A 25,167-nucleotide genomic window follows, 5' to 3' on the forward strand; every position below is an offset into this window, starting at 1 on the left:
AGCATGGCTGCCAGCTCCACCTGTCACTACCATCAGTGGGGAAGTGAAGGCTTTTCCTACACGCCATGCAAACCTGTCCAACTGTTGTGAAGCCCCCGCCCCCTCCCGCTGCTTGAAGAATAATTGAGTGAAAGCTTCTTTGCCTGAAATGCCTCCATCCCTCCCCCAGCTTTCTGGGGCACAGGCTCTGGCTCCCATGCGCACTCTCTCTCACACGCAGAGTCACACACCTGCACGCAACCGTCGGTGCACACACACACTCACTCCTTGGACACCCTCATCCACACACACTCCTACCACAGCCCAAATTCAGAAGAGGGGGCGTGACCAAAAAAAAAGTGACAGAGAATTAGAACTAGAGACGGAGACCTGGGGGACCTGAGGAGGGGGGGTAGAGGAGGAGGAGGGAGGGGGAGGAACTGGGGGGGGAGGAGGGGGAGGAAGAGAAGGCAGGAGGGGGAGGGGAGGAAAAGGGGAGGAGGAGAGAGGGAGGAGGAAGAGGCAGAAGTGAGGAGGAAGGGGGGAGGAGGAGGAGGGAGGGGTGCTGGGACAGCAGCCTGGTAGAGAGGGTGCTGCAGGCTGAGGCCGGCCCAGGGGCAGTGGGTGAGGAGAGAGGGTGATGTGTGAAGGGGCACCGCGGGAGTGGAGCTGTATGAGGATTCCGTGCGTGGGTGAGCCAACTGTCATTTTCATATTTTGTAGAAAGAGCTCTCCAGGCAGCCAGGGAGACGGGTGTGATGAAGGCACTGTGGGGGCGGCACACACAGGCACACAAACAGGCGCTCACACTGGCTCGGGCACACACACACACACACACACACACACACACACACACCCCAGGCCTAGGAGAGATGCCCAGCTCCAGCCAGCTCCTCCCCCGGCCCCTCCCCCACTCGCCCTCTTCCTTCCTCCCCGTTCCCTCCATCCTGCCAGCAGGGTGCCCATGCCCTGGGCACAGCTGGGCCCCCAAGGCCCAGTGAATGCTTTGCTGGGGAGGCTGGGGTGGGGGTTCCCAGCCTCTGCCAGACTGAACACACTCAGAGCCTTTGTTTCGGGAGCCCCAGGGCACACCTGCTGAGCCCTGGCAGGTGACAGCCCAGGATTTGTTCCCATCCCCACGAAGTCTCACAATAAAAATAAAGAGATGCTTCACAGACGGATGGCTAGACAGAGGAAAGCACACGGTGTTTGAGGGCCTACTGCCTGCCAGGCAGTTCTCATTCCTTACCTGCGCTAGGCCGTTGGAGCACCCCACCCCCATTGCTTGGAACCTACCACACCGTTCCCCCACATTCCCCTGGACCAGGGCTCCCCAGGATGGGCGCCCTCAGGCCAACCCTGCCTGGCCCCGGCCCTGCCTCACGCTGCTCCACTGGCCCCATGTCCTCCCCCCCCCCCCCCCGCAGAACCCGTGGGAGACTGGAACTTCGTGAGGCTGCCCCCCTGTCCCGACCCTGCCCCGGGATAGGCCGGGACCAAGCATAGGAAACATAGGCAGATGCCCGGCCTCGGGGTGAGAAGGCAGGCTCAAGCTCTCCCTTTGTGTTTCTCTAAAACAAGAAGGGGACTGGCGCCTGGATTCTGAGCGAGGCACAGGATGTAGGCCCGAGAGTAGCCAGAGTTAGGAAGCTTTAGGGTCTGAGCACCTCTCAGATCCCAAGCGGCTCCTGGGAGGCTGAGCAGACTCATGCCCGTCTCTGAAGTGGGCTGAAGCAGCCACTGCCTGCCAGGCCCAGAGAGATGCACTGGCCCACCCTTTCCCTTCCCCCTGCCCGACCTTCCAGGTCCTCAGTGTGGGAACACACCTTCTGCGGTCTACTGCAAAAATACCCCTGAGACCTCATCCCTTGCAGCCCTCAGGGTGTCCACTAAAAACCTCCCGTGAGAAATTTCTTGGAGAATTTAGTGTTAGGATCTTAGCTCTGGACTTCCTGGCAGTCCAGTCAAAAAGGGAAAGGTGATGAGTTACTGAGTTCTTAGCAGCAAGAAAGATCCTTCCAGGAAATCCATTTGCCTAAACATTTCTCCCAGGTTCAACCCTCTCTTCTATATGTCTACTTGGGGGTGTAATATTGCACCAACGTCTCCTGTCCGGGGGAACAAGACAGGGTATAAATGCATTCAGTGATAAAGAACACATAGTAAGTGCACAGTGGAGAATCCAGGAGTTCTCATTCTTCTCTGAGGGAAGAGGATAGAAAGGGGGACATTGGACAGGATGGAGAGAGACGGACAGAGTACATAGCTAGGAGAGTGGAACCGTAGGTTTAAGTCTATCCCCCGGAACCACATCGTCCTGACAGTGACTCTGTGCACCAACTTGGGACAGTCTGCTCATAGCTCCCCGACCCCTGCCCTAGTCCAGTCACCATCCCTCTCTCCTGACAGCCACAGCAGCCTCCTGACTATTCTCCTGTCTCTTGCTTCCTCCCCCCACACCTCTTCTTCTGTCAGCTAAAACTTCCTAAAATTCAAATCTAGCTGTACCACTCCCTGACTTAAACCCTCACTGGCTCCCCACTGTCCTCAAAACAAAGTCTAAGCCCCTGACCATGGCCTACAAGGCCCTCCATTCTGGCCTTCCCCTCCCCCAACCCCTGCTCCTACTCCATACATCTGAGACATCATCACCCCAGGCCTGTCAAGCTCCCCCAATACAGCCTGTTCTTGCCCCCTTCCCTTTGCTCAGTGCCCCTTCCCCCTTGTTCCCAGCCTTCCTTCAAGACCATATCCTCCAAGAAGCCCCTGTTCACCCCCTCCATACACCGCAGGCTGAATTGACCCCTCTCTGCTCTGGCTTATTCCACACTCCATTCATACCTCCTGTCTAGCGTGGGTTCCCCCAAAGTAGACCCTGAGCCAAGAGCTCCAGAGGTGATCCCTAGGTGTGTGGCAAGAGAGGGGAGGAAACAGAGAAAAGCCAGTGAGGGGCTGTTCGTGAGCGGGTCACTGCTGTGGACAATTGGGGCACAATCGGGACCCCCTGAGAGACTCTGTGGAGTGAGCCTCAGAATGGGACCACAGGGGTGCCGGGCTGGCCATGCACCCCCTCCTTCTGAGACACACCCCTGCACCAGCCCCACACAGCAGACAGTAGGCACTCAGGGATCTACTGAGCACGAATAACGCGTGTGACGAAAGACGCCACCTCCTTCCTCCTCCCCCCACCCTGGACGACAGCTGTGGGAGACCCCCCTCCAAAAAAGAGAAGGTCATTCAATGGGTGAATAACCACTGGGCTGACTTCCCCCAGGCCCCAAGTAAGACATCACTTATGGGAGTGAGAAATTAATTCCTAATTACACAGTTACTTTATCACACAGCTTTAGTGCTAAAAGTCTAAAAAAAAAAAAATCAACAAAAACCCCCACTACCTCCTGCCAGCTCCCAAGCGCCTAATTAGGTAAGTAATTCTGCTTTAAAGCGAACACTTCTGTCCTGACATCACCCCAGCAGGAGAGTAGCTGAACCCAGTTCCAGGCTTGTCCTTGAGGAGAGGGGCTCAGGTGCAACCAAGCCAGAGGGGGCGGGGAGAGTAGACACGCGCTCCCCAGGGCACAATGCTACCTATTCCTGCTAAGGAGCCTCCCTCCCCCACCCCCAGATCCCCTGGCCCCCAAGAGAGGCCCCGAGACCCAGGCCAGGTGAACCGGTGGACACCCTGACTAGTTCAGGACGGGCGTGGGACCCCAGGTGAGCCATGAGGGGCAGCCTGGCTGTTGAGCTGGGACTACAGGGAAGAGGGCTCTCCTTGGCTACGCCACCGCCTGGAAACGCTAAAGCACTAAGGGCCATCTTGCCTCCATGGTGGCCGAAGAATTCTGCCAACTGAAAAGAAGGCTGAGTCCAGAGCTGGAGAGAGGCAGGATCCTGACCATATGGTTTGAGTACTCCCTCTATCCGAATCCCAGCTCTGCCCTCTGCTTTTTCCAGTTCTGCAAGCCAATACCTTCCCTTTGGGGCTTGGGCCCCATTTGCCTTCGGTTTCTCTCACTGACGACTCTGAGTCCTGGCAGATTCACAGGGGTTCCTGAGCGCTATGTGCTGAGCACTGTACGTATCTTCCCATGGTGGGATTATGGCCCCCACTGCAGATTTGGAAGCTGAGATTCAGGAGGAGCCCAGGTCACACAGCCAGGGAGTGTGGGATCCAGGAGCTCTGCCCAGCCCACCCCCCTCCTCATCAGGCAACAGGCCAGCCGCCTTCTGGCTCCCAAGCAACCCCTCAGCCAGTCAGGGGGCCAGGAAGCCCACCACACATGGTGGGACATGGAATAGGGCCAGCACCCCTGGGGGCAGTTTCTCCCAATGGTTAGAGCATGGAGCCCAGATCCCAACCCCAGCACTCTTGCTAGTGTACCATGTGACCCTGGGCAAGTCCCTGAACTGACCTCCCAGGGGTGTGGGGAGAATGAAATGTGTTCCTATATGGATTCAGGGCTTAGAACAGGGCCTGGCCCCGGGGCGCCTGGGTGGCTCAGTCGGTTGAGTGTCCTACTCTTGGTTTCAGCTCAGGTCTCGATCTCAGGGTTGTGAGATCGAGCCCCATGTCAGGCTCAGCGCTCGGCAGGGAGTCTGCTTAAGTTTCTCTCCCCCCTCTCTCTGTCTGCCCCCCGACCCCCCTCCACTTGCACACACTCTCGCTCTCTCTCTCACGCATGCTCTTGCTCTCTCTCCAATAAATTAATAAATCTAAAAAAAAAAAAAAGAACAGGGCCTGGCGCAAGGAGAAGCCAAAGAAGCGCCGGCAGTTCCTTCCTCTGTCACAGCCTCATTCTGGCACGAATCCCCCGGGCCTGCCTAAACCCCTCCCTGAACCCCACCTCCTGCCTGAGAAAGCCCAGGCAGGAAGGGCTTCCAGCAGCTCTGACATGACCCCAGCACTGTCTGCCACGGCTTCCAGGAGCACCTGCACATCTCATGTTCCCACAGTGCACCGGGCTTTTTCCAGCCTGCCTGCCTTTGCAACCTGCCAGTCCCACCTGGAGGGCCTTTCTGTGCTTTCCGGATCCCACCCCTGAACTGAGCTCGCCTGCCTTGTGTCCCACTGTCCTCTAGGAGGGCACCTCTGGCTCTGACCTGTGCTCTGTTGTGCCCCGGTTCCTCAGGGCAGGGGCTGGCTCAGAGTCCCAGCCGGGTGCCCAGTGTCCAGCTCAGGACCTGGCTTAGGGGCAGGCTCTCCACTCCCGCTTGTCAAACACATAACTTGAGGGACAAGATCAAGGAAAAAAAAAAAAAAAAAAGCTCGGAGCTGACAAGAAGCAACATAAAATGACTGAGATTTAACGTCTTTCCAGGAAATACCCCTCCCAGGAGATGATTTCTGTGTGTTGCTGTTAAAAATAGGGTGTTTCCTCAATCTTTGCAAGGGGCCCACGGGGGCTTTCTTAAAATGTAATTTAAGATGTAGCTAATGGAAAGGAAGCTGAGATGCTGGAAATGGCAGATCATCTGTCAGGAGGCAGCTCTGTGATGATTCAGGCTTGCTCTAGTGGAGAACTAGATCACCAGCCTACACGGCGACCCCGCACTTAGCACATAGTAGGTGTTCAGGGGACGGAGGAAGGGAGGGAGGGAGGAAATAATGGAAAGAGAGAATTAGGGAGCAATAACACTAACCCTTGACCTTGGCCAGCACCTTCTTCTGACTTACGGGTCACTTCCGCCCATACATCCTCACACAAATCCTATAAAACCAGAGAACGGGTTTTTAAGCCCGTTTGACTGTTAAAGAAACTGATGCTCTGAAGCCAACTCAGGCCAAGTTCAGAGTCAAGGAAAGATCTGGGGCCACAAAGTCAAAGGAAAGGCTGCATACGCAGACCCCAGGCAGGTGGGATCCGGGGTAGCCCTAGGGGCTGCAGCAGCCGGAGATCCCACATCTTCTCTAGACAAGGCTCCACTCAGGTGACAACACTCCAGTGACTTTATCACTGGGTAGAGTTGCCACACAAATGCAGGATTCCCAGTTAAGTCTGAACTTCAGATAAACAATCACACATCATTTTTAAGTATAGGTCCCAAATATGCCTCACGATGTCTTCTTCGTGAAATTTAGCATGATTGCACCGGAATAGTCTGGGTACGACCAGTGGGCACAGCTGCTGGGAACCAGACAGAGACACTCTGGGCTCCCCCAGACTTTGGGGGTAAATGTCCCTCTCAGAGGACTCACCCGGCAGCCCTCTGAGGGCTGGTGAAGATGCCCATGTCCTCAGGGGCAGATGGACTGGAATATTTTGGCCTCTGAAAAGGTAAAACCCCTCATGCTATGAGTCAGCACGGGATCTGGGGCGAGCCGTATGGGAGCACATCCCAGATCTGGCCCATACGAGCTGTGCGAGCTGGGGCCAGCTGCTGCTATCTCTAAACCTCCATTTCCATATCTGCAACATGGGGTTAACCACCCCCTCCCCCAAGTTCTCGGGATTGCGAGGACGTTAAGAGAGCACGGCGCAGTCAGTAAACAGTACTTCTGGTAAACCACTGATTTCTGCTGATTTCTGCCTACCTGGAGCTCTCTTCTCCACTCTTAGGGGAGCAGTCCTGGCATTTTACAAAGTCTATGCTCCCCACTCTCGGGCCACGCGGCATGGGTGGGACCAGACTCACACCCCCTTCAGGGGGTGGGCCCTGACTAGCTCTGGCCAATCAGAGCACAGCCTCATCCCAGCCGCAGTGATTGGTTCAGGAATGAGCACATGACCCACGCCAGCCAATCCAAGTCAAGGAAGCTGCGTTCCACACTCCTTGGAGTTACTGTGAAAGGGAAGGTCCCCTTCCAGTGAATCCAAGAGAGTGGGCTCTGAGCCTGGGCTGCCCTCTGCCACCCGCACCCCCAGAGGAAAGCTGCCGGGGCGTATGTCAGCAGAGAGTAACGAAGAAGAGCTGTAGGATGGAAGGACACAGCGTCTAGTGATCTCTTCCAGGATTCTGGATCAAATGGGCCCTGAAGCCCGAGACCCCGCGACTTCAGCAAAGGAAACGATAAACTCCCTTAAACCAGGATCAGTAGGTTTCTGTCCCATGTAACCGAGAGAGGCCTTCCTGATTCATGATTGACTGGTGTCTGGCTTGTCAGCCTGTGGCCTGAGAATCTCTGGTGACTTAGCCCTCACCCCTCACAGCACGTAGCATCCTGTTTCCATGGAAACAAACCTGAGTGGTTATCATCGCTCTCATCCACTCTACTCCACAAGCAAATGAGAAAACCATCCACCCCAAGGTTCCCACTGGAATCTTCCCAGGTCCACACCCACCCAACACCAGTTCAGCTTAAAGAAAGTGGCCCCACACCTGGGTGGCTCAGTCAGTTAAGCGTCTGCCTTGGGCTCAGGTCATGATCCTGGGGTCCTGGAATTGAGCCTGGCGTTGGGCTCCCCACTCAGCAGGAAGTCTGCTTCTCCCTCTCCCTCTTACCCTCCCCCCTACTCATAATTTCACGCTCTCTCTCGCTCTCTCTCTCTCCCAAATGAATAAATAAAAAATCTTGAAAGGAAGGGAGGGAAGGAAGAAAGAAAGAAAAGAAAGAAAATGGCCCCAGATATCCCCTCCTGCAGCTCCACAGTGCCTGGGCACAACAGATTCCAAACAAACAAGTCACGGAGACCCCCCCTCCATGCTGGCCCAGAGCCAAGCTCTGGGGACTCTGGGATGATGAGTCAGCCTCAGCCCTGCCCTCAGAGCACCCAGCGCTTGGAGCAGACAGACCTGTAGAGCCCAGGATAAATCAAGATGTAAAGACGTGAAGCCCAGGAGGGTGCCCTGGCCTTGCTGACGTAAGGAATGACTCCCTGACTCACAGATGATGCACACAGTCATGCAGAAGGGAGGCCAGCTCCAAAGGCTTCTGGAAACAGCCACAATGATGGCACTCTGACACCCATAACCGCAGCCCAGTCTGTGAGCAGGGACAGGCCTCTGCACGGCCTGCATGAGTTGGATTTGACTTTACACTTCTCAACGGATCACACACCCTGCCCTGTCAGCCCAGGCAGAGCTCTGGAGGCTCCAACTAGGCTTGGTAACATGGTAGGGCCACAGCTTTGGCCAAGAGCAAACAGAGAAACTCGGGCCCTAGGAGAGGAATGTGGCACACTCTTGAAAGTTGCCCGTGTAATGTGTACTCTCTCTTCTTCCAATCCTGCCTGGCCCCAGGGAACAATTCTGGGTTGACTGAGCCAAATTCAATGATGTTTTCTATTTTCCTAGCTATCTCTGCAGCTAAAGATGGCCACAAGACCCAATTTTGGCCAAGTGTGCTAGCACGGGGGAAGGATCTAGAAAAGAAAACATATTCCTGATCCAAGTGGATGGGCGTGGCTGGCATAGCCCTGTTCCCTTTCATCCTCCCTTCCTTCCATGCAGAGATGGGGCCACAGCTTTAGCAACTATCTTGTGACCATGAAAGAAAGGCCTGGAAAATCACAGACGTTAGCCCCCAGGTTACAAAGCCATCATCAGCACCCACTGACTTCAGAACTTCATGTTATGTTGGAAAAAACACCCCAGGATTTGCTCGAGCCACCACTGGTTGAGTTTTCTGTTACTTGCAGCCAAATGCATCCCAGCAAGTTACACAGACCCAGGACTCAATCCCAGCCTCTGAAGCCTAGCTCCCTGGGTTCACCTCCTGGCCCTTTCCCTTTCCAGCTCATGAGTGGGCAGGTCTCTCTCCCTGTTACCGTGCCTCATCTGGGAAATGAGACTGACCACGGTCTGTCCCTCACAGAGCCAGTCTGAAGATTAAGCCAGATAATGCACAGCTTGGGCCCACAGTGAGTACTCAGTCAACAGTAGATGCTCTTACTTTTTAATCACACCCCTGGATGGAGCCTAGAAAGATTCAATTCCCTTTGCTTTCTAAAGAACCACAGACAGGCACTTCGGACAAAAGGAACTCTCAGCAAGCAACTGCAGAGGGGACGTGGCTGCCTGCTCTTTTTAGAAAGCTCCAGGCCAGGGTTGAGGAACAATTCTTATTGACATTTTGTTTCCCGAGAGTCTGTAAAAGTCAGGGTGGGCAAGCTGTTCCCTGTGTGCACTCACTCACTCAGGAGAAGAGATTCCCAGGGTATGATGGACACTGGCCAGCCCCTCCTTCTCGCTCCCTGGCTGAGAGGCTAAGTTACTGACATTACTGCTATTTGTGCTAATATTTTTAATGATGATAGAAATTCTTAGGGGGAGTCCTCACAGTTCTGTTCACGAAGTACGTCTACCTGTCATGAGAATTAACTCAGATCCCGGCCCCAGATCAGAGAGGGGGCCCTCTTTGTGCTTCGTCCCCTTTCTGGGGTTCCCAGAACTGGGAATCGTCATCTCCACTTGAAGCGCTCCCAGTCAAGGGCATCTTGAGGGTCAAATGAATGAGAGCACCTGCATCGGGGCCACCAGGGCATTTGGTTAAAATGCAAATTCCTAGGCCCTCCATACTCCCTGGGTCTGGATCCTTGGAGGGAGGCCCGGGAATCTGCATTTTAACATGTATCCCAGAGATCCTGTTGCTCCTTGAATTTTCAGGAACACTGAGAAGGGGTGCAAAGCTGTGCACGTTTGAGGAGTGGAGAGGTTGGCTGCCCGTTTCTGGTCTGTTCATACTCACCCCTTAGCTGCTCCACGTTTTTACACCGAGGCGCTGTCTGGGATGCCGTCAGTGTGGGAAGCTTTCAAGGGCTTTCCGACTCAAGGCAGCTCCTGTTCCCTGCACTCATTCAAGGCGGGGTCCACACCAGCCGTGCCCTTGGCAAGGCTCTGGCTCAGCCTCATTCTGGAAAGGTCCCTGCAGCCCAGTCCCCCAGCCCTGGTTCACCTAAGAGAATCATCATTGGAATTCTTGGGGAAGCTTATAACAGAAGTGCCCAGGCCCCTCCCCATAGATGGCAATGGCCATTCATGTTTTTGGTGAGGGGAGGAGGTAGAATTACCAGTCTAATGTACCAAGGGAGATACAGAAATAAAGAATATCTCAAGTTCAACAATAATGCCATTGAATATTTCATGACCCCCTAATAGACAAAAGCAGAAAAGTGTAGTTTAAATAAGACAGGGAGGTGAGTTCAACTATAACCCAATGCTTACTGGAGGTTTGTCACACACTGAAAAAGTCTCTAGTGAGCTGCCACGGGACTCACTATCCTGAGCTGATGGAGCACAGGAAGTAAATGTAATGAGTGACTCAATCAGGACTCCAAGAGATCACTGTAAGATGAAATTAATAGCAAAAATTGCAAAGTTTGGTACTTGGATTAAGGAAAGGTCAACTGTGTTTAGTTCCAGGGTGGGAGAGACGTGGCTTGGAAAGTGAACACAACCCAGGGGGTGGCAGGGAGCACAGCCACTCAACAGGTCACCATGTGGTACTGGGACAAGGACAGCCCCTTCTCTCTGCCCCATGAGTCATCACTGGGTGGCTGAGGACCTACCTCCAGCCAGACACCATGGCAGCCTCAAGTGAGCCCAGCAGGTAAGGCTGCCTCACCTGTCCTTTGACAAATGGTGGCAGATGTTGGGGACATTTCATGTAAAGAAAGGGAGGGCACCTGGGTGGCTCAGTCGGTTAAGCATCTGCCTTCGGCTCAGGTCATGATCTCAGGGTCCTGGGATTGAGCCCTGCATTGGGCTCCTTGCCCAGCAGGGAGTCTTCTTCTCCCTCTTCCTCTGCCCCTCCCCCCACTCATCCTCTCTCTCTCTTTCTCAAATAAATAAATAAAATCTTAAAAAAAAAAAAGAAAAAGAAAAATGAAAGGGAGCCTCAAGGAGTAAAGGAACCGCCTTCCAAATTCTGAAGGACTGTCATGAGTCTGTCAGAGACGTCCCCACCTGTAGGCCCTGGGCCCCCTGTGCGATCAGGCCCCTGCCTCCCTCGGTCCTCATCTTTCAGCACCCACCCACCCCGGGGATCCCTAGACTCCAACATCTCCCTCACGCCCCTTCCCCAAACAGCCCCTGAGGCCCTCTGCATGCTGTCCCCTCTCCTTGAGACACCCTACCCCCACCCTCTGCCTGTTCAGCTCTTACTCAACCCCCGGGACTCTCTTCTTAAGGGAGCACACGCCACCCCCCTATGTAAATCAGGTCCCTGTTCCACAACCTCAAGGTCCTCTACACTTCCTTGCAACAGCACTGACCCCAATCTAGAATTTACTTAGAATCATATTCTCTGTTTTATATCTGTTTTCTAAACTATGAGATCACAATGGCATCTGTCTCGTTCAACCCAGACGCCCTCCCCCAATCCAGCACAAGGCCTGGCGTGTAGTAGGTGCTCAATAAATGCTGATTTTGTAAACGAATAAGCGAATGAATGTTCCCATCAGATGGGAGCTATGGGAAGACAAATTCAGCTCAGTGAAAGAAAGCATTTTCTAGCACATCAGGCCGTCCCCATTTGGGATCGGCTGCCAGGTGAGTTCCCCACAGCAGCAGCACGCAAGCAGGGGCTGATTGGATGTGCAGATGAAGGCTCTGACCTCGAAGGAACCTTCCAGCGTGGAGACTGTCTCCTCCACAGCTTGAAAAAGGAGACAGTAATTTGGGGAAGGGGAGGAGCAGGAAGGAAGAAAACGTCCTTGGGATGTCAGGCCCGTTACTCAGGAAACATAACATTTATAGCACCAAGGCGGGCTGGGACTGGGGGGCTGGGCTCAGGAGCTTCGGTCTGTGGCTTCCCATCCTGCCCTCTGCACCCACACCATCCCTAGGCACATAGGACCAGGAGGACCTTGAGAATAAGACAGGTCTGGGTCACCTGAGTGCATTCATGACTCAGGGAAAAAAGTCTCCATTGAACCTGCCCCCAACCAGGACCAGCTACATAATTTGTGGGACCCAGTGCTAAATGTAAACGCAGGGCCCTCATTCAAAACTTCTTAAGAATTTCAAAACGGTGATAGCAGAGCATTCAGTCAGGCACGGGGCCCTATGTGACTGCGCGTGCACGCAACCCTTGCTCACCCCATCCCCACCCCCACCCCCAGGGGTACGCTGGCTTATGGACCCCCAACCCAAGCACCGAGAGAAGATACCAGAGCCCTCACCAATCCTCACTCTGCTCAGCTTGGGTCTTCACTGTCTTAATCTCTAAAGATGGGCAGAGGGGGGAACTGGTAAGCAACAGAGACTCTTCAAGTCAAAAGGGCAGAGTGGGGGTGCTCCTAGGAGGCATGGAGTGGGACCAGCAAAGCAAATGCCTTCCCCAAAACAAGAGTCAAGAAAAATTACCCGAAAACTTGGAAATAAGGCCCAGGGAGGGCAGTATCTCTCACAATGTCATTTTGGAGCACTACTTAACAGACCCAGCTAAAGATTATTTCACTATCGAGGGGAATATACTTCTGTTTCATTCACTATTTACTGTTAATTAAAGGTCTGGCTGCTGTGAAATCACGTTAACCTACAGTTTTGTAAGTGATTTCTGTGCAACAGAAAAGATAACCCCTGAAGTTATGGTCTTATGACCCTGTAGGTCGTTAACCAGATTTGATTCCAACCTAACTCTCTCATCACCACGTTTTCTCTCCAATACCTGTTTTCCTAATTCTGCTGATTACCATCCTGCTGGTTCCTCATTAATGAGGTGAGTAAATCACGTACCTTTTAAGATTTGTGTGTAGGTCACTTTTTTTTTAACTCCTTGGAAATTATACTTTGACTTTGAGGTCAGGAAAGGACTGTCAAGAAGCCTACTTAGTATCTATAAGATGAGAGTCGAATGAATATTGCATCCATAAAACAAGAACGGGTCCAAGAAACCCAGGAACAAGAAATGATCTTGGGAATTAACAAGACGCAGGGGAGATGGACGATTCCAGGAGGGGCAGCAACTGGAGAACAGGACATCAGTGGTGATTCAGAAGACAAGCCGAGGAATTCTCCTCTAGTACAGGTGAAACCTTGGAGGGAAAAGAGGGAAAACGCAGAGAATAGCTACAGAAGGGAAACATCCACTTCACGGGACTGCCAGCAGACAGCAGAGCAGAATGGGCAAGAACCAAAAAAGCAATGAAAGAAATATTTTTCTGACTAGAAGGAAAATACCAGTTCTAAAGGCCCCCCAGGGAGCAATCCTATACCTAGACTTGCCCTCGTGAACTGTCCGAATTCTGATGGTAAGGAGAAAACCCTACAAGCTTCTGGCAGAGAGAAAGCCAGGAAGAAGAGTCAGACCTGTCCCAGACTCACCCGCAATTCGAGTTTGTGGATTTGAATGAGACCACACGCAGGGCTCTGAGGAGAGAAATTATGACTCCAGAGCAGTGCAGACAAAAACTGTCTTTCGGGGGCGCCTGGGTGGCGCAGTCGTTAAGCATCTGCCTTCGGCTCAGGGCGTGATCCCGGCGTTCTGGGATCAAGTCCCACATCAGGCTCCTCCATTAGAAGCCTGCTTCTTCCTCTCCCACTCCCCCTGCTTGTGTTCCCTCTCTCACTGGCTGTCTCTCTCTCCATCAAACAAGTAAATAAAATATTTTTAAAAAAAACTGTCTTTAGCACAAGAAGATCAAAGGAACGTAGGTTTGGACAGACAAGACTGAAAAATGACACTATCCAAACACCTTGTCTTTAAAAAAAAAAAAAACAACAACAACAACAAAAATGACTTAAGGACAGCCTCCAGCCAAAGCAGAATGAGAAGGACAATGAAGGACTTGACAAAGGGAGTGGCACAGTTCCCAAGAAACCACATGAACCCAGCACAGCTTCCAGCGAGGTCCACGTAATACACAGTGAAGTTGAACTCTGTTCTTAGGGAAGGGTGCTTAGCAGAGGTGAGGTGTAACATTTTTTTTTAAATGCTAGTGGACAAATCATCTCATTTCAGAACATCCCTGAGGAGTTCAGCGTATACTTGGTGGTACCGACTTCCCACCTCGGCCGCGTGCCGTCCTCCGTCCTTGGCCCTTCTCAGCGGCACCGCGCACGCACGCGCTCACACTGACACACATACATGAACATTCGCACTGTCACAGACCCAGGCACACTCACATGCACACCCACAGGCCTCCAGCCTTTCCCTCTCCCTCTCTGTCTCTCCCCCTTCTCAGTGCTGCTCTGTTGACCCATTACTGGGCATGGTTGACACCTGCTGTCCTTCAGCTCTTGTGCGTCACCTCCTCAGGAAAGTCCTCAAGCCCCAAAGCTGCCACGCTGGCTCAGAGATGCTCTCAGAAAACCACAGCGCTTTTCCCAGAGCCTTGTCTCTGTGTGTGTGGTATGTTCACCTCCAGAGCTGTTGCATGCCTCTCCCCATACAGCAGCTGGGAAGGACAAGGCCTGTTCTGCGTCTGCTGTCCTTCATACCCCGTACCCAGGACAGTGCTGATGCCTCAGAGGACCTCATTCAAGCCCTGGCTGTTAGGGGAACGCGTGAGTCGCCACCAGCCCGGTTGGACCCAGGAAAGCAGGAACAAGGCACAAAGCAGGGTCCAAAATGCACCCAATGGGCTAAGTCGTAACCTGGCTAACTCATAAAGGGCTTGAGTCTGTGCTCTACCTCGGACCTGCTGAGCGATTTAGGGTAATACGATATTAGTTAACATCGGGGCATCTGAGTGGCTCAGTTGGTTAAGCGCCTGCCTTCAGCTCAGGTCATGATCCCAGGATCCTGGGATCAAGCCCCGCATCAGGCTCCTTGCTCAGCGGGGCGCCTGCTTCTCCCTCTGCCTGCCGCTCCCCCTGCTTGTGCTCTCTCTCTCTCTGTGAAATAAATAAATACAATCTTTAAAAAAAATAATAGTTAACATTGATCGGGTGCTCAATTTGATACAGCCATACTTATCCCCATTTTATAGATGAGGAAACTGAGGCTTTCTCAAGGTCATGCAGTTAGTGTGAAACAGACCCAGTTATCAGCTGACAGTGCAGGAGGACACGCGTCTTACCAGAGAGGGGAGGAAGTTTGTCTGTCGGGGCCATTCAGCAAAGGGCCATCATTCCTCCCACCCCAGGGGTCCAGGAAGGCCCCACCCAATGCAGCTTCATTATTATCACCAAGAAGCCCCACAGATTAATTAAATTATGCCTGGTGTGCCCCAGAGGCTAAGACCAGTCGGATGTGCACTACTTACCCTGCCATGACAATGAAGAAATCCAGTCGGTTCCATGTGTCCCCAAGGTAGCACTTCTTGCCAAAAATGCCCAGGGCCACCATCTTGAGCACCATCTCCATGGCAAAGAAGACGAAGATGAAGTCATCAAAGACCTGCAGGGGCAGGAGGAAGGCAAGAAGCAAGGGACAGGATGAGGCTCTGGAGCAGGACCTCAGGCTCTGAGCCACAGTGTGGGATGGGGATGAAGGCATGGACACGAGGGACCTGGAAAAGACCTGGAAACATCTCCCCTTGGGCAGGAAGAGAACCTCAGAGATCCTGGTCCAATGGAGTCGTTTCACAAATGAGGAGACAGAGGCCCAGAAAGGGGAATGAACATGCCCAAGGTCATACAGCCCACTCTTTTGTTCCCAAAAGTCAGGCCTACTGACAAGAGACCCGGATGGGGGCAGGGCAAAGGGCTCTCCCTAATAACAATGACCAAGCACTGGGCTAGATATCTGACCTGCATTCTTTTCCCTAATTCTCACAGCAACCCCATGGATAGCCCCATTTTAGGGGAGGAAACAGACTCAGAGAGGTCAAGCAACTTGCCCCAGGTCACACAGAAGATAAGTGGCAGAACCAGAACTGACATTCAAGTCTATCTGATTCCAAAGCCCACACGGAAGGAGCTTTCTCAAAACAGACCTGACACCCCTCCAGGCAGGTTTCGGGGCTGCCTTCCTCTGTTTAGAAAGGAGGCCCCACATGTGTCCCTAAGCATGGGCTCAGGTGAGTAGATATTTCCTGAGGACAGGGCCTGGGTGGAATTCCTCTTTCCAGAATCAATGGGCCCATTTCCTGTGTGCCGGGATGGAGGCTGGGTGTCACCAACATAGAAAAGAGTCCCTGATAAACTCACCAACCAGTTGGGAAGCCAGCCTGGTACCCACTGAGGCTAATCGTTTTTCACTCCTCCCAGGGGCCTGAGGCTGGAAGAGGAGCTTGTCAGCCTCTCAGACCCAAGACCCACCACCCCAGAGATTCTGATTCTCCAGGTTTGAGATGAGCCAAGTCTGGATCTTTAACAAGTGCCCCAGGGGGTTCTGAGACCCTGGGCTGCTCAGGGGCTGCTCAGAACTGCTAAGTCCTGTGGGAACATAGGAGGGAGAGGGCAACTCCTCCCAGGAAGAATCTGGCTTGCCCAGGAACAGGACATGGGATGAGGATGTTTATACACATTGTAAAATGGGTATAACCCTAACACCCTGCACTAGGGGTAGACCAGTGCTGCATGGGGTCATGTCAGGTACCCAAGGTTAGGCCCCCACCTGGACCTGGGAGATGAAAACAGGAGAGATACAGGAGGCTGGCTCCTGACCGGAACTGACAGCAAGTTACGGAGCTTGGGCTTTATTCCAAGAGTACCAGGGAGCTAAGGACAGGCTCTGGGCAGAAGGGTATCAGGGTCATTGGCACTCTGCTGGCATGGGGCAGTATGGTCAGTCTGGATTTGGGGTGAGCAGGAAAAGGCTTGGGGAGGCACTTGGTGGGGACAGATGGGGGCCTAGACTAGGGCAGAGCCTCCAAAATGTAGAGGAGATGGAGGGGAGAGAGAATCAAGAAGGGGAATGGGTAAGACCAGCTGGGAGTGATGAACAGGACAGCTAGTTGAACTAGAACAGGCCAAGGAGAGCATGGCCCCGCAGGGTGGGTGGGAGGGGTATGCCTGGCACGGTGGGGCAGGGGCGAGTGGGAGGGATATGGCAGGAAGGGCGGGGTGTGACGGGCAGGGCGGGGCGGGGCATGGAGGGTGAGGTGGGGCATGGAGGGCGAGGTATGGCAGGCGGGGTGGGGCATGGCTGGTGGGGGCGGGTCCTTGTGGGCGGGGCATGGATGGCGGGTGGGGCAGGTGGGAGGGGTATGGCTGTGGGGCGGGGCCACATGGGCGGGGCATAGCAAGCCAGGCAGGGCAGGCCGCCTCACCTGCAGGATCTTGCAGCGGTCGGACAGGCAGTCCATGTCGTCGCAGGGCTGGTACATGCCAAGTGTCACGCAGTTCAGCAGGATCACCAGCATGCTGACACATTCAAACCATGTGCACAACGAGTCAAGGACAAAACAGTCGGGAAGACTGTAGCCAAGGGAGGGCTGAATGCACCCTGGAATATTACACCCCACCCACCACAAACACAGGCATACACCCCATTCCCCCCCAGATGCCTCCCCTGAGTGGGTATATGCCCAAGTTTTCAAAGACCTTGGAGACCAAAGACCAGCCTACCCACCTCACAACAGACATGGCTGCCAGGGCCAGAGTCACCAGCGAACCCAAATCCTTCTAAGCCACTGCTTGCAAGGACCCCTCCCCCATTTCCTTGCCCCAGCCTGAGTGTTCCCTTTGGAGCCAGGAGGGGAGAAGTCCACAGAGGCCCAGCTGACCGGCCATCTCTGGACTATCCCTGCCTGTCCACCCCTCTGTCTGTCATTGCCTCCCTTCTCTGACCACGTCTCCCCTCCCCTGACCTATGCCTCCTCCATGTCTGCCCCAGGCCTGGAACTGGAGCTGGCAGAGCGCCCGTGCAGTGTGGCTGGGATGGGCTGGACACCTCTGTCCTTCCCTCCTCTTCCGTGGCTGGGGTTAGAACTCATCCCCGGATTCTGGAATATCTGAGCCTAGGCCCTCCCGGCCTCTACACCAAGAGGGATGGAACTCAGCCTCCACAGGCCTGGCCAGGCAGAAAGTCTCCCGCAGCCACCAGCTTTAGGCAGGGCCTCTGAGGCACTTCTGTGTCTAAAGTTGTCTTGTTGGCATGCTCGTCGTCTTTATCCACAGCTAGAACCTCCATTCCAAGGGGACAGGGGTTTTGCATTCATACCTCTAACAGTGACAGGCATCTAGTAGGAGCTCAGTCAATATTTGCTGCATGAATAAGTAAATCTCCATGGGTCCTGCCCACTCTGACACCCAGTGATTCTCATGTGTCTCCAAACGAAAACCCTGGCCCCTTGCTATAAGCTGGGACGGAGCCACACGCCAGACCCCACCCCCTGGGGGTGAACACCTCTTCTTGCCTCATGGGACCTGGTTTCCCTGGCAACAGCCTCCCTATCATCCCCGGGCCCTTGCTCACCTTGGGATGCTGCCTTCCTTCCTACCTCTCCTTCAGACCCTCCTCGCCCGGCCCTGCTCCTTCCTACCCCCCCCTCCCACCCCACCACCACTCTCCCGCCACAGCCTGTAATTAACTGCAGTCTCTGCCAGGCCCCTTCCAGCCTGAACACTGCTCTGAGCAGCAGCTTTGTCATTAATTAACTTTTTTGAAGTTCAAGCATTCTAATTACCAGTGAACATCCCCCACCCCCCTTGCTTTTCCCCTTGCCTGCCACGTTTTCTCTCCTCCCAGCTGCCTCCTCTGCTCCCTCTGCCCTCCCTGCCAGCTTCAAGTTCAAAGTGCACTTAGCAGGTATCTCCCAGGAGCCGGAAACCCCCACTTCTTCCTCACCGGGGCCCTGAGTAATGGAGGTCAGCAGGCCCATTATACAGATGAGGAAAAAGAAGCTCAGAGAAACGAAGGGTCTCACCTAGGTCACACACCTGGGAAGTACCAGAGCTGACCTTTACACCGGGCCTGCTGGACTCCAAGGCCAGTGCTCTCCTCCATGATGCATGGCCTGTCTCTGCTGTGACTTCCACCTCCCTCCCCCGAGGCCTCAGACCATCCCCAGTGTCTCTCACCTGGACCCTGCACAGCAGCCCCCAGCCTCCTGCTCCGGTCTCTGCCCTTCCAATCTGCCCCCACGTAATCACCAGGCAAGTGCTGTGTGCCCAGTACCATCTGAGCGCTTTGCAAGCGTCACCTTAGTTAATTCTCAGAGTGCTGTTTCTAAGTCCCACCGAGAAATGAGGAGACTGAGACACAAAGGGGAACCTGATTTGCCCAAGGTCACCAACTGGAAAAGGACAGAGCTGAGATTCAGAACCAGAGCCTGCTTTGCTTGCCCCCAAGCCATGTGGCCACCGCCAGATTAATCTGCCTGAAACGCAGCTCTGATTATACCTTTCCCCTGTTCAGAAACCTTCCATGGCTCCTCCACCCTCCTGAGCCTGACACCCAAGGCTGCCTACACTCTTAACTCAATGAATTCTTCTGGCCTTATCTCCCACCCACTGGCCTTGGCATGCTCTGAACTTCCTGCTGCCCCCAAGCATACCCTTTGCATGCACTTCCTTCTACTGTCTCTACCAGGCAAACTCCTACTCATCCTTCACAGCCCAGTTCATTTGTCCCTTCTTCTTGAAACTTCCCTTGAAGCACCTTTCCCCATTCACAAGGTGGTGGCTCAGCCTCCTCCCTGGAAGTGCTCCCTACCCACATGGTCTAGCTTGTACCACAGGAATGAACTTGGCAGTAACCATGACTACTGTGTGCCAAGTCCCTAGGGACATGGCCCTGGCTCTCATCACAGCTCACTGGGGGCAGATGGGCAAACAGGCCTGGAGAGCTGGAGTGACTTGCCCAAGGTCACACAGCCAGTAAGCAGCCCAAAGGACCTGACTCAGTGGTGCCCAGAGCCACTGTGTAGTGCTGCTTCTGTTGTCGCCTACGGCACTGAGTCCCTCGAGGAGGCAGATGGAGTGGCTTTCACCTCTAGATTGCTCAGCTTCAGACACTCAGAGGTGGACAGTCCCAGCCCTGCCCCGAGGCACTCGGGGAAATCCCAGATGGCAGAGCCTGGGCCCTTTCCAAGAGCCCATGAGTCTCAGAAGTCAGGCCAGAGCTGGCATTGCTGCCCACAGCTCCTGACATACTCCCCACTGGCTCAAGGATCAAAGGCACCAGCCCTCCTTGAAGCCAAACCAGACCACGCAGCGTGGGGAAGGAGGACTGTCAGAGGGAGTCAAGGTCTCCAGGCCATGTAAGTCCATGGCCTGGCCCACTGCCTAATGTTTCCACCATTAGTCATAAGCAGTGAGGAACTCTGAGAGCACAGTCAGGCATAACTCCGGGGTTCTGGGACCATCTGAGGGAGGACGGAGGCCCCAAGAGGGCAGGAAGAATTTCTAGGTAACAAGGCAGGCCAAGACTTGAGCGCTGGTTCCACGAGGGCAGCGTCTTCAGTGGCTCTCACTGCCTCTCACGGCGAGGCTCAAAGCCACCTGCCTGGCACTGAGCCCGTGCAGCGGGGACCCCGTCACCTTGCCTGCTTCATTGGCCAGACCCTCGCTCCTGCCAGAGTGACCTCCGTCACAGAACAATCCCACCAAGGTCCTCAGGAAGCAACTAATCCAATCCCCACCGCGCAGCTGGGGAACAGAGGGACAGAGAGCCTTGCCTGCAACACAGGGAGCCAGGAGCAGAAGGGACCCTCGGACAACAGACTCCCCCGCACGGGGTCCCTGAGCCGCGGCTGGATTTCAGACAGACACCAAACACCCCGTGTTTCCCCGAAGGTCCAGGCTCTGCTTGTGTAGTACTTGTTTAGCACGGCCACGGGGTCTGACCCAAGACGGGCAGCCACGGGCACCTCTGAGGAACGGGGATGGGGGAACAGATCAATGGTGACCCAACCGAGCTTCCTTGGCAGACAAAACCTTCCCAGACGCCCCTCAGCTGGGGAAGAAAGAAACAAAGGGCTGTTGGGGGCTGCAGAGCCACCCCCCAACACACTACCACCCCACCCCCGGCCCCAGGACGAGGCTCAGCCCCAGGAGGCCAGCCCCCACCGCGTCCCCCATGCTCTGCAGGCGTTGCCTCCCGTGGTCCTCGGGGCCTCACGGCACAGCAGCGAAGAGCATATACTGAGCGTCTGCTGTGTGCCAGGCCCCAGGTTAGCAGCAGTGGCTGTGGGAACACCGGCAAACGCTTCTCAAGTGCTCCCGAATGTCTGCTTGCCAAGGAGCTTTCCAGTCCCACAGCTCGTACTATCTCATTTAAACCCTGCGGCAAGCCCCTGAGGGTCGGAGCCCAGACCCCGCAGAACACAGAGCCTGTGTAGCCGTGGACTCGGGACCAGGGCTCGTCACGTGCTGGGCAGCAGGGAAAGCCCTCTCTTGGTCAGCCTCTCCTGTAACAGGGCCCGGAGTCTCCCATTCTTTGGCTTTGTTGGGGGGGCGGGGGGCGCAGGGGGGATGCCACCTCACCAGCAGAGAACTGAAATCCCCTGCTCACGTTACCTGCTGACTCCCTAGTATGACCTTGAACAAAGAAGAAGAGATGTTACCACAGCCCTTCGGACCCCTGTCTGCCTCCCAAGGGCTGAATCTTCACTAACAGCCTTTTCAAAAGAATCAAGCAGCTCAGGCCTGGCAATGCAGAGTTGCCCCCCGAACTTCAGCAAAGTCCCCTAAAACTGGCACGTGCTACCATTTTCCCCATCTGACAGATAAGGAAGCTGAGAAGGAGCTGGGGCTCCAAGGGCTCCAGCCGCAGCCACGTTGGGTCACACAGCTGTTACGTGACAGCGGCAGGATTTGAATCTGCCCCCTGCTGACTCCTAATCCCATGTTCCCAGCAACGTGCCCTGCCGCCCCCAGGCACAGAGCCTGGAACACGAGAGGCCCTCGACTGGCATGTGCTCCGTGGAATATTTGCTTTTTCCTTCTCGCCCACATCGTCTCCTCCTGATTGGGCCGGGGTCACCGCAGGCTGGGAGTCAGGAAAGACGACACCCCTGCATGGCTGGGAGGAGGGACTATCCCACCAGGAGGAGCTAATGGGAAGGGAAGCCCACAAGGGGAGGGTGCTGGTCTCAAGGCCCCCAGGCAGTAAGAAGTCCCGCTGAACCAGAGTCGTCACTCCACGCCATGTCCCAGCTGCTGTCTTGAAAACTGGAAGGACAGGGTCACCTGGGAAGCCAACCAGGTCAAGGGCCTCCCCAAACCTGCCACTTCCCAGAGAAAAGAGTGACCGGATGGAGGGACCGTGCCTGACGCCCCAGCAGGCCCCTGAGGGCAGCCTCCTCTCCAGGAGCCAGAGCCGGAGGCCAGCACGGTTACCATGGTGACTACCACCCTCCCTCGATGCTGAAGGCCCAGATGACAGTCACAGTTTCTGTAATTCGGAGGGCTGGGGGGGGATGGGGGCAGAAGTGCTGGGTTTGGCTGAGGCAGCCAAATTTGTTTTTATTTTTGTCAAATCTGAAATCTGATCCATTTCCCAGGGTGCACCTCAGTTGTCTAAATAAATCAAGTGGAAGAAAGGGCTGGAAGCTGCATCCTCCTGGACCAGAGAGGCAGGGAAGGTGAGCCAGCCCCGACGTGGGGGGTCCTTCCCTTACTGGTCCTCAGTGAGCCCCAGGAAGGAGCTCAGGCCTCCAGTCTTCAAAGGCTGGGGCCTGAGGTTCCCGATCCCAGTTCTTAGGATGGCCTCTACAAGGCCAGGTCCACAGGCATCCACGGAGCTCCTGTTGTATACCTGGCCTGTACATCAGGGCTCTGAGATGAACCAGGCTTACTCCTGCCCTGGAGGTACCTAGAGCACGTCCTTGGCCTAGGACCCAGCTATGATGTGCGGCTACCATTCTGAATGTGAACTATACTCTAGACCCTCGCTTCAAAGAGCATATCCATTCACTAATTCATTAACGTATTCATTTGACTTGTTTTTATGAGCAAAAGCCACTCTGGAAAGCTGCTTGGCATCTATTAAAGCGAAACAGAGGCCCCTGTTAGGAGCCAGCCAGGCCACTCCTGGGTGCCTACCCTGGAGAAATTCTGACAGAAGTCCACAAAAAGACCTGTGCCGGAATGTGTTGTTCATAACGGCCCCAACCTGGGAACAACCCCGTGTGCATCACCGGGAGGAGGAGTCGGGCAGCAGATTTCACGGAGGGATGATTCTCACCCCCAGGGGACATGTGGCCCTGTCTAGAGACATTTTTGATTGCCCCAGGACGGGGAGGCAGGGCACTGGCATCCAGTGGGTGGAGACCAGGGCCGCTGCCAAACATCCCACAAGCCACAGGGCAGCCCCATCACGAAGAACTACCCGCCCCACAGGCCAGCAGGGCCGAGGCTGAGAAGGCGGCGGCACGTCCGTTGGGTGGCATATCCCCAGCAATGACAAAGAGCAAAGCACTGACACACAGAACAGCAGAGACGGAGCTCCCAGGCATGACGCTGGGTGACAGAAGCTGGACACCCAAGAGCAAAGAGTGTGTGAATCCAACTCTATAAAGCGAAAAATCAGGCAAAGCTAACCTGGCAGCGAAAGAGCTCAGAGCAGCAGTGACTTCGGGGGAGCACCCATCAGGGGTGGGGGACCAGGGAGCTTCCGGGGCGCTCTCCATCTTTCGGAGATGTTCTTGCTGGCCTGAGTTCGGTCACTGGAGTGTATTTATATGGGAAAACGCCTTGAGCTGGACACAAAGACTTGCGAGCGCTACTGCCAGTACACCTTACCTCAATAAACAGGGCGACACAGGGGCGCCAGGGCGGCTGAGTCAGTTAAGCTGCCGACTCTTGACCTCAGTCATGAGTTCAAGCCCCGAGCTGGGGACAACAGAAAATGATGAAAGGTAACTGCTCTAAGGAAAAATAAAATGCAACAATTAAAGCCACACAAGCACCTGCTGGAGGGTCACTGTCACAGACCCCACCCCCTCGCCGAGTCAACCTTCATCACAGCCCTGCAAGGGAGAGTGTGACTGACGTGCTGAGGCCACAACTAGTGAGGGCTTTGAACCTCACACCATCCTATCTCCTGTTTATTTAAGGATCTGTTCCTTCCGGAGCGCCTGGGTGATTCAGTCGGTTAAGCATCCAACTCTCAATTTCAGCTCAGGTCATGATCTCAAAGTTGTGAGACCCCCGTCGGGCTCCTTGCTGGGCAGGGAGACTGCTTGGGACTTTCTCCTACCCTCTCCCTCTGCCCCTCCCCCAATCTCTCTCTCTCCCTCTCTTTAAAAAAAAAGATTCATTCCTCCCATGCCCATAGCAACCTCAGGAGATAGGCAATGCAGACGTTATTACACCCACTTTACAGATACAAAAATGAAGGTCCAGATACTTGCCCAAGGTCACACGCTGGTTGAGCTGGGACAGAAAGCTGCTCCATAAAGTGGACAGACTTGCTGGGTAGATGGTCCTAGGCCTCTCTGCTTACATGCCTCCAGCAGTGGGGAGCTCCCTACATGACACACAGCCCTCCCTGGGCCAGACTGGTTCTGCTTTTATGCTAGAGTCTTGGTGGGCTGAGAACCCTTACAGGGGCGAGATGAGGCAGTGAGTGCTCCCTTCCTTCCTAGTCCCTGCCCCCAATCTCACTTCTTAGAGGCCCCTTAATTTGAGAACTCTTTGAATTTGGCCAAAGTCTCTGATTCCCAGATGCCCAGCAGGCCTCGGTGCCCAGTGCAGACAGCCGGAGTGGGGGAGGTGAGGGAACAGGGGCTGCCAGCTTGGAAAAAAACCCAGGGCGGATGGTCCATGGGATGGGAACTCCAGCCAGGGAGGCTTCAGCCCCTGCTGAAGAAAAGGGGAGGGCAGGGCAGACTGTTGGGGACCAGGGTCCCACCGTCTGAGGGTTGACCCAGCCTCAAGAGCCCACCCCCAAAGAAGGTGTGCCTGCTGGAAACCCTCCTGGAGTCTTAGGCAGGGGGTACAAATGCCTCCCCTGGGCCCTCACAATGTCTTGGATGTCCCCCCCCTTATATCAGCTATCGAACTGAGTGTGGTGTGTCCTGGCTTCTCACCACCAACCAGGCTGTGCTGTCCCAGGGCAGAGGGTATCCATCCCTCTGTGCCCAGAGCCCTACCTGTGCTCAGCAGCATAGCAGCCTCCAAAAGGAGTGAGGTCTCCATCACCTGGAGGTATCAAGGAGCCTAAGGAGGGATTTCTGTGCTGGATGGATTTGCAGCCTCCCTTCCCACCCTGAACCCCCCTCTTCTCCCTTTTAACATCCATCACTCACTATTATTTTATTCGGCACCCCCTCACCGAGACCCCCTGTCTGGCCCACAGTGGCTCTGGGAACCCCACATGGAGAAGATGCAGAGCCTGCCCTCCAACACCCACAGGCAGACACTTCGTGGAGACACGGACAGAGGGTGATGACATTCTCCCTCGGTCTCCTGGGGGCCTGTCCTCCATCACCCGTCTCCCCGCCTGCCAGTGACCACACACGAGCTCGGGTGCAC

General features: G+C 54.7%; 1 protein-coding gene across 1 annotated transcript in view; it reads right to left on the reverse strand.

Annotated features, from left to right (window-relative positions):
* Positions 1-25,167, reverse strand: part of CACNA1I (calcium voltage-gated channel subunit alpha1 I) — a 101,037-nt gene that overhangs the window by 63,041 nt on the left and 12,829 nt on the right. Inside the window, exons 2-3 of the mRNA XM_026479264.2 lie at positions 17,016-17,127; positions 15,066-15,199 (exon numbers count right to left, since the gene is read on the reverse strand). Of these exons, the coding sequence (XP_026335049.2) occupies positions 15,066-15,199; positions 17,016-17,127 (246 nt within the window). The remainder of the gene's footprint in view (positions 1-15,065; positions 15,200-17,015; positions 17,128-25,167) is intronic.

This window comes from Ursus arctos, unplaced genomic scaffold, assembly GCF_023065955.2.
Source record: "Ursus arctos isolate Adak ecotype North America unplaced genomic scaffold, UrsArc2.0 scaffold_21, whole genome shotgun sequence".
NCBI classification, from domain to species: Eukaryota; Metazoa; Chordata; class Mammalia; order Carnivora; family Ursidae; genus Ursus; species Ursus arctos.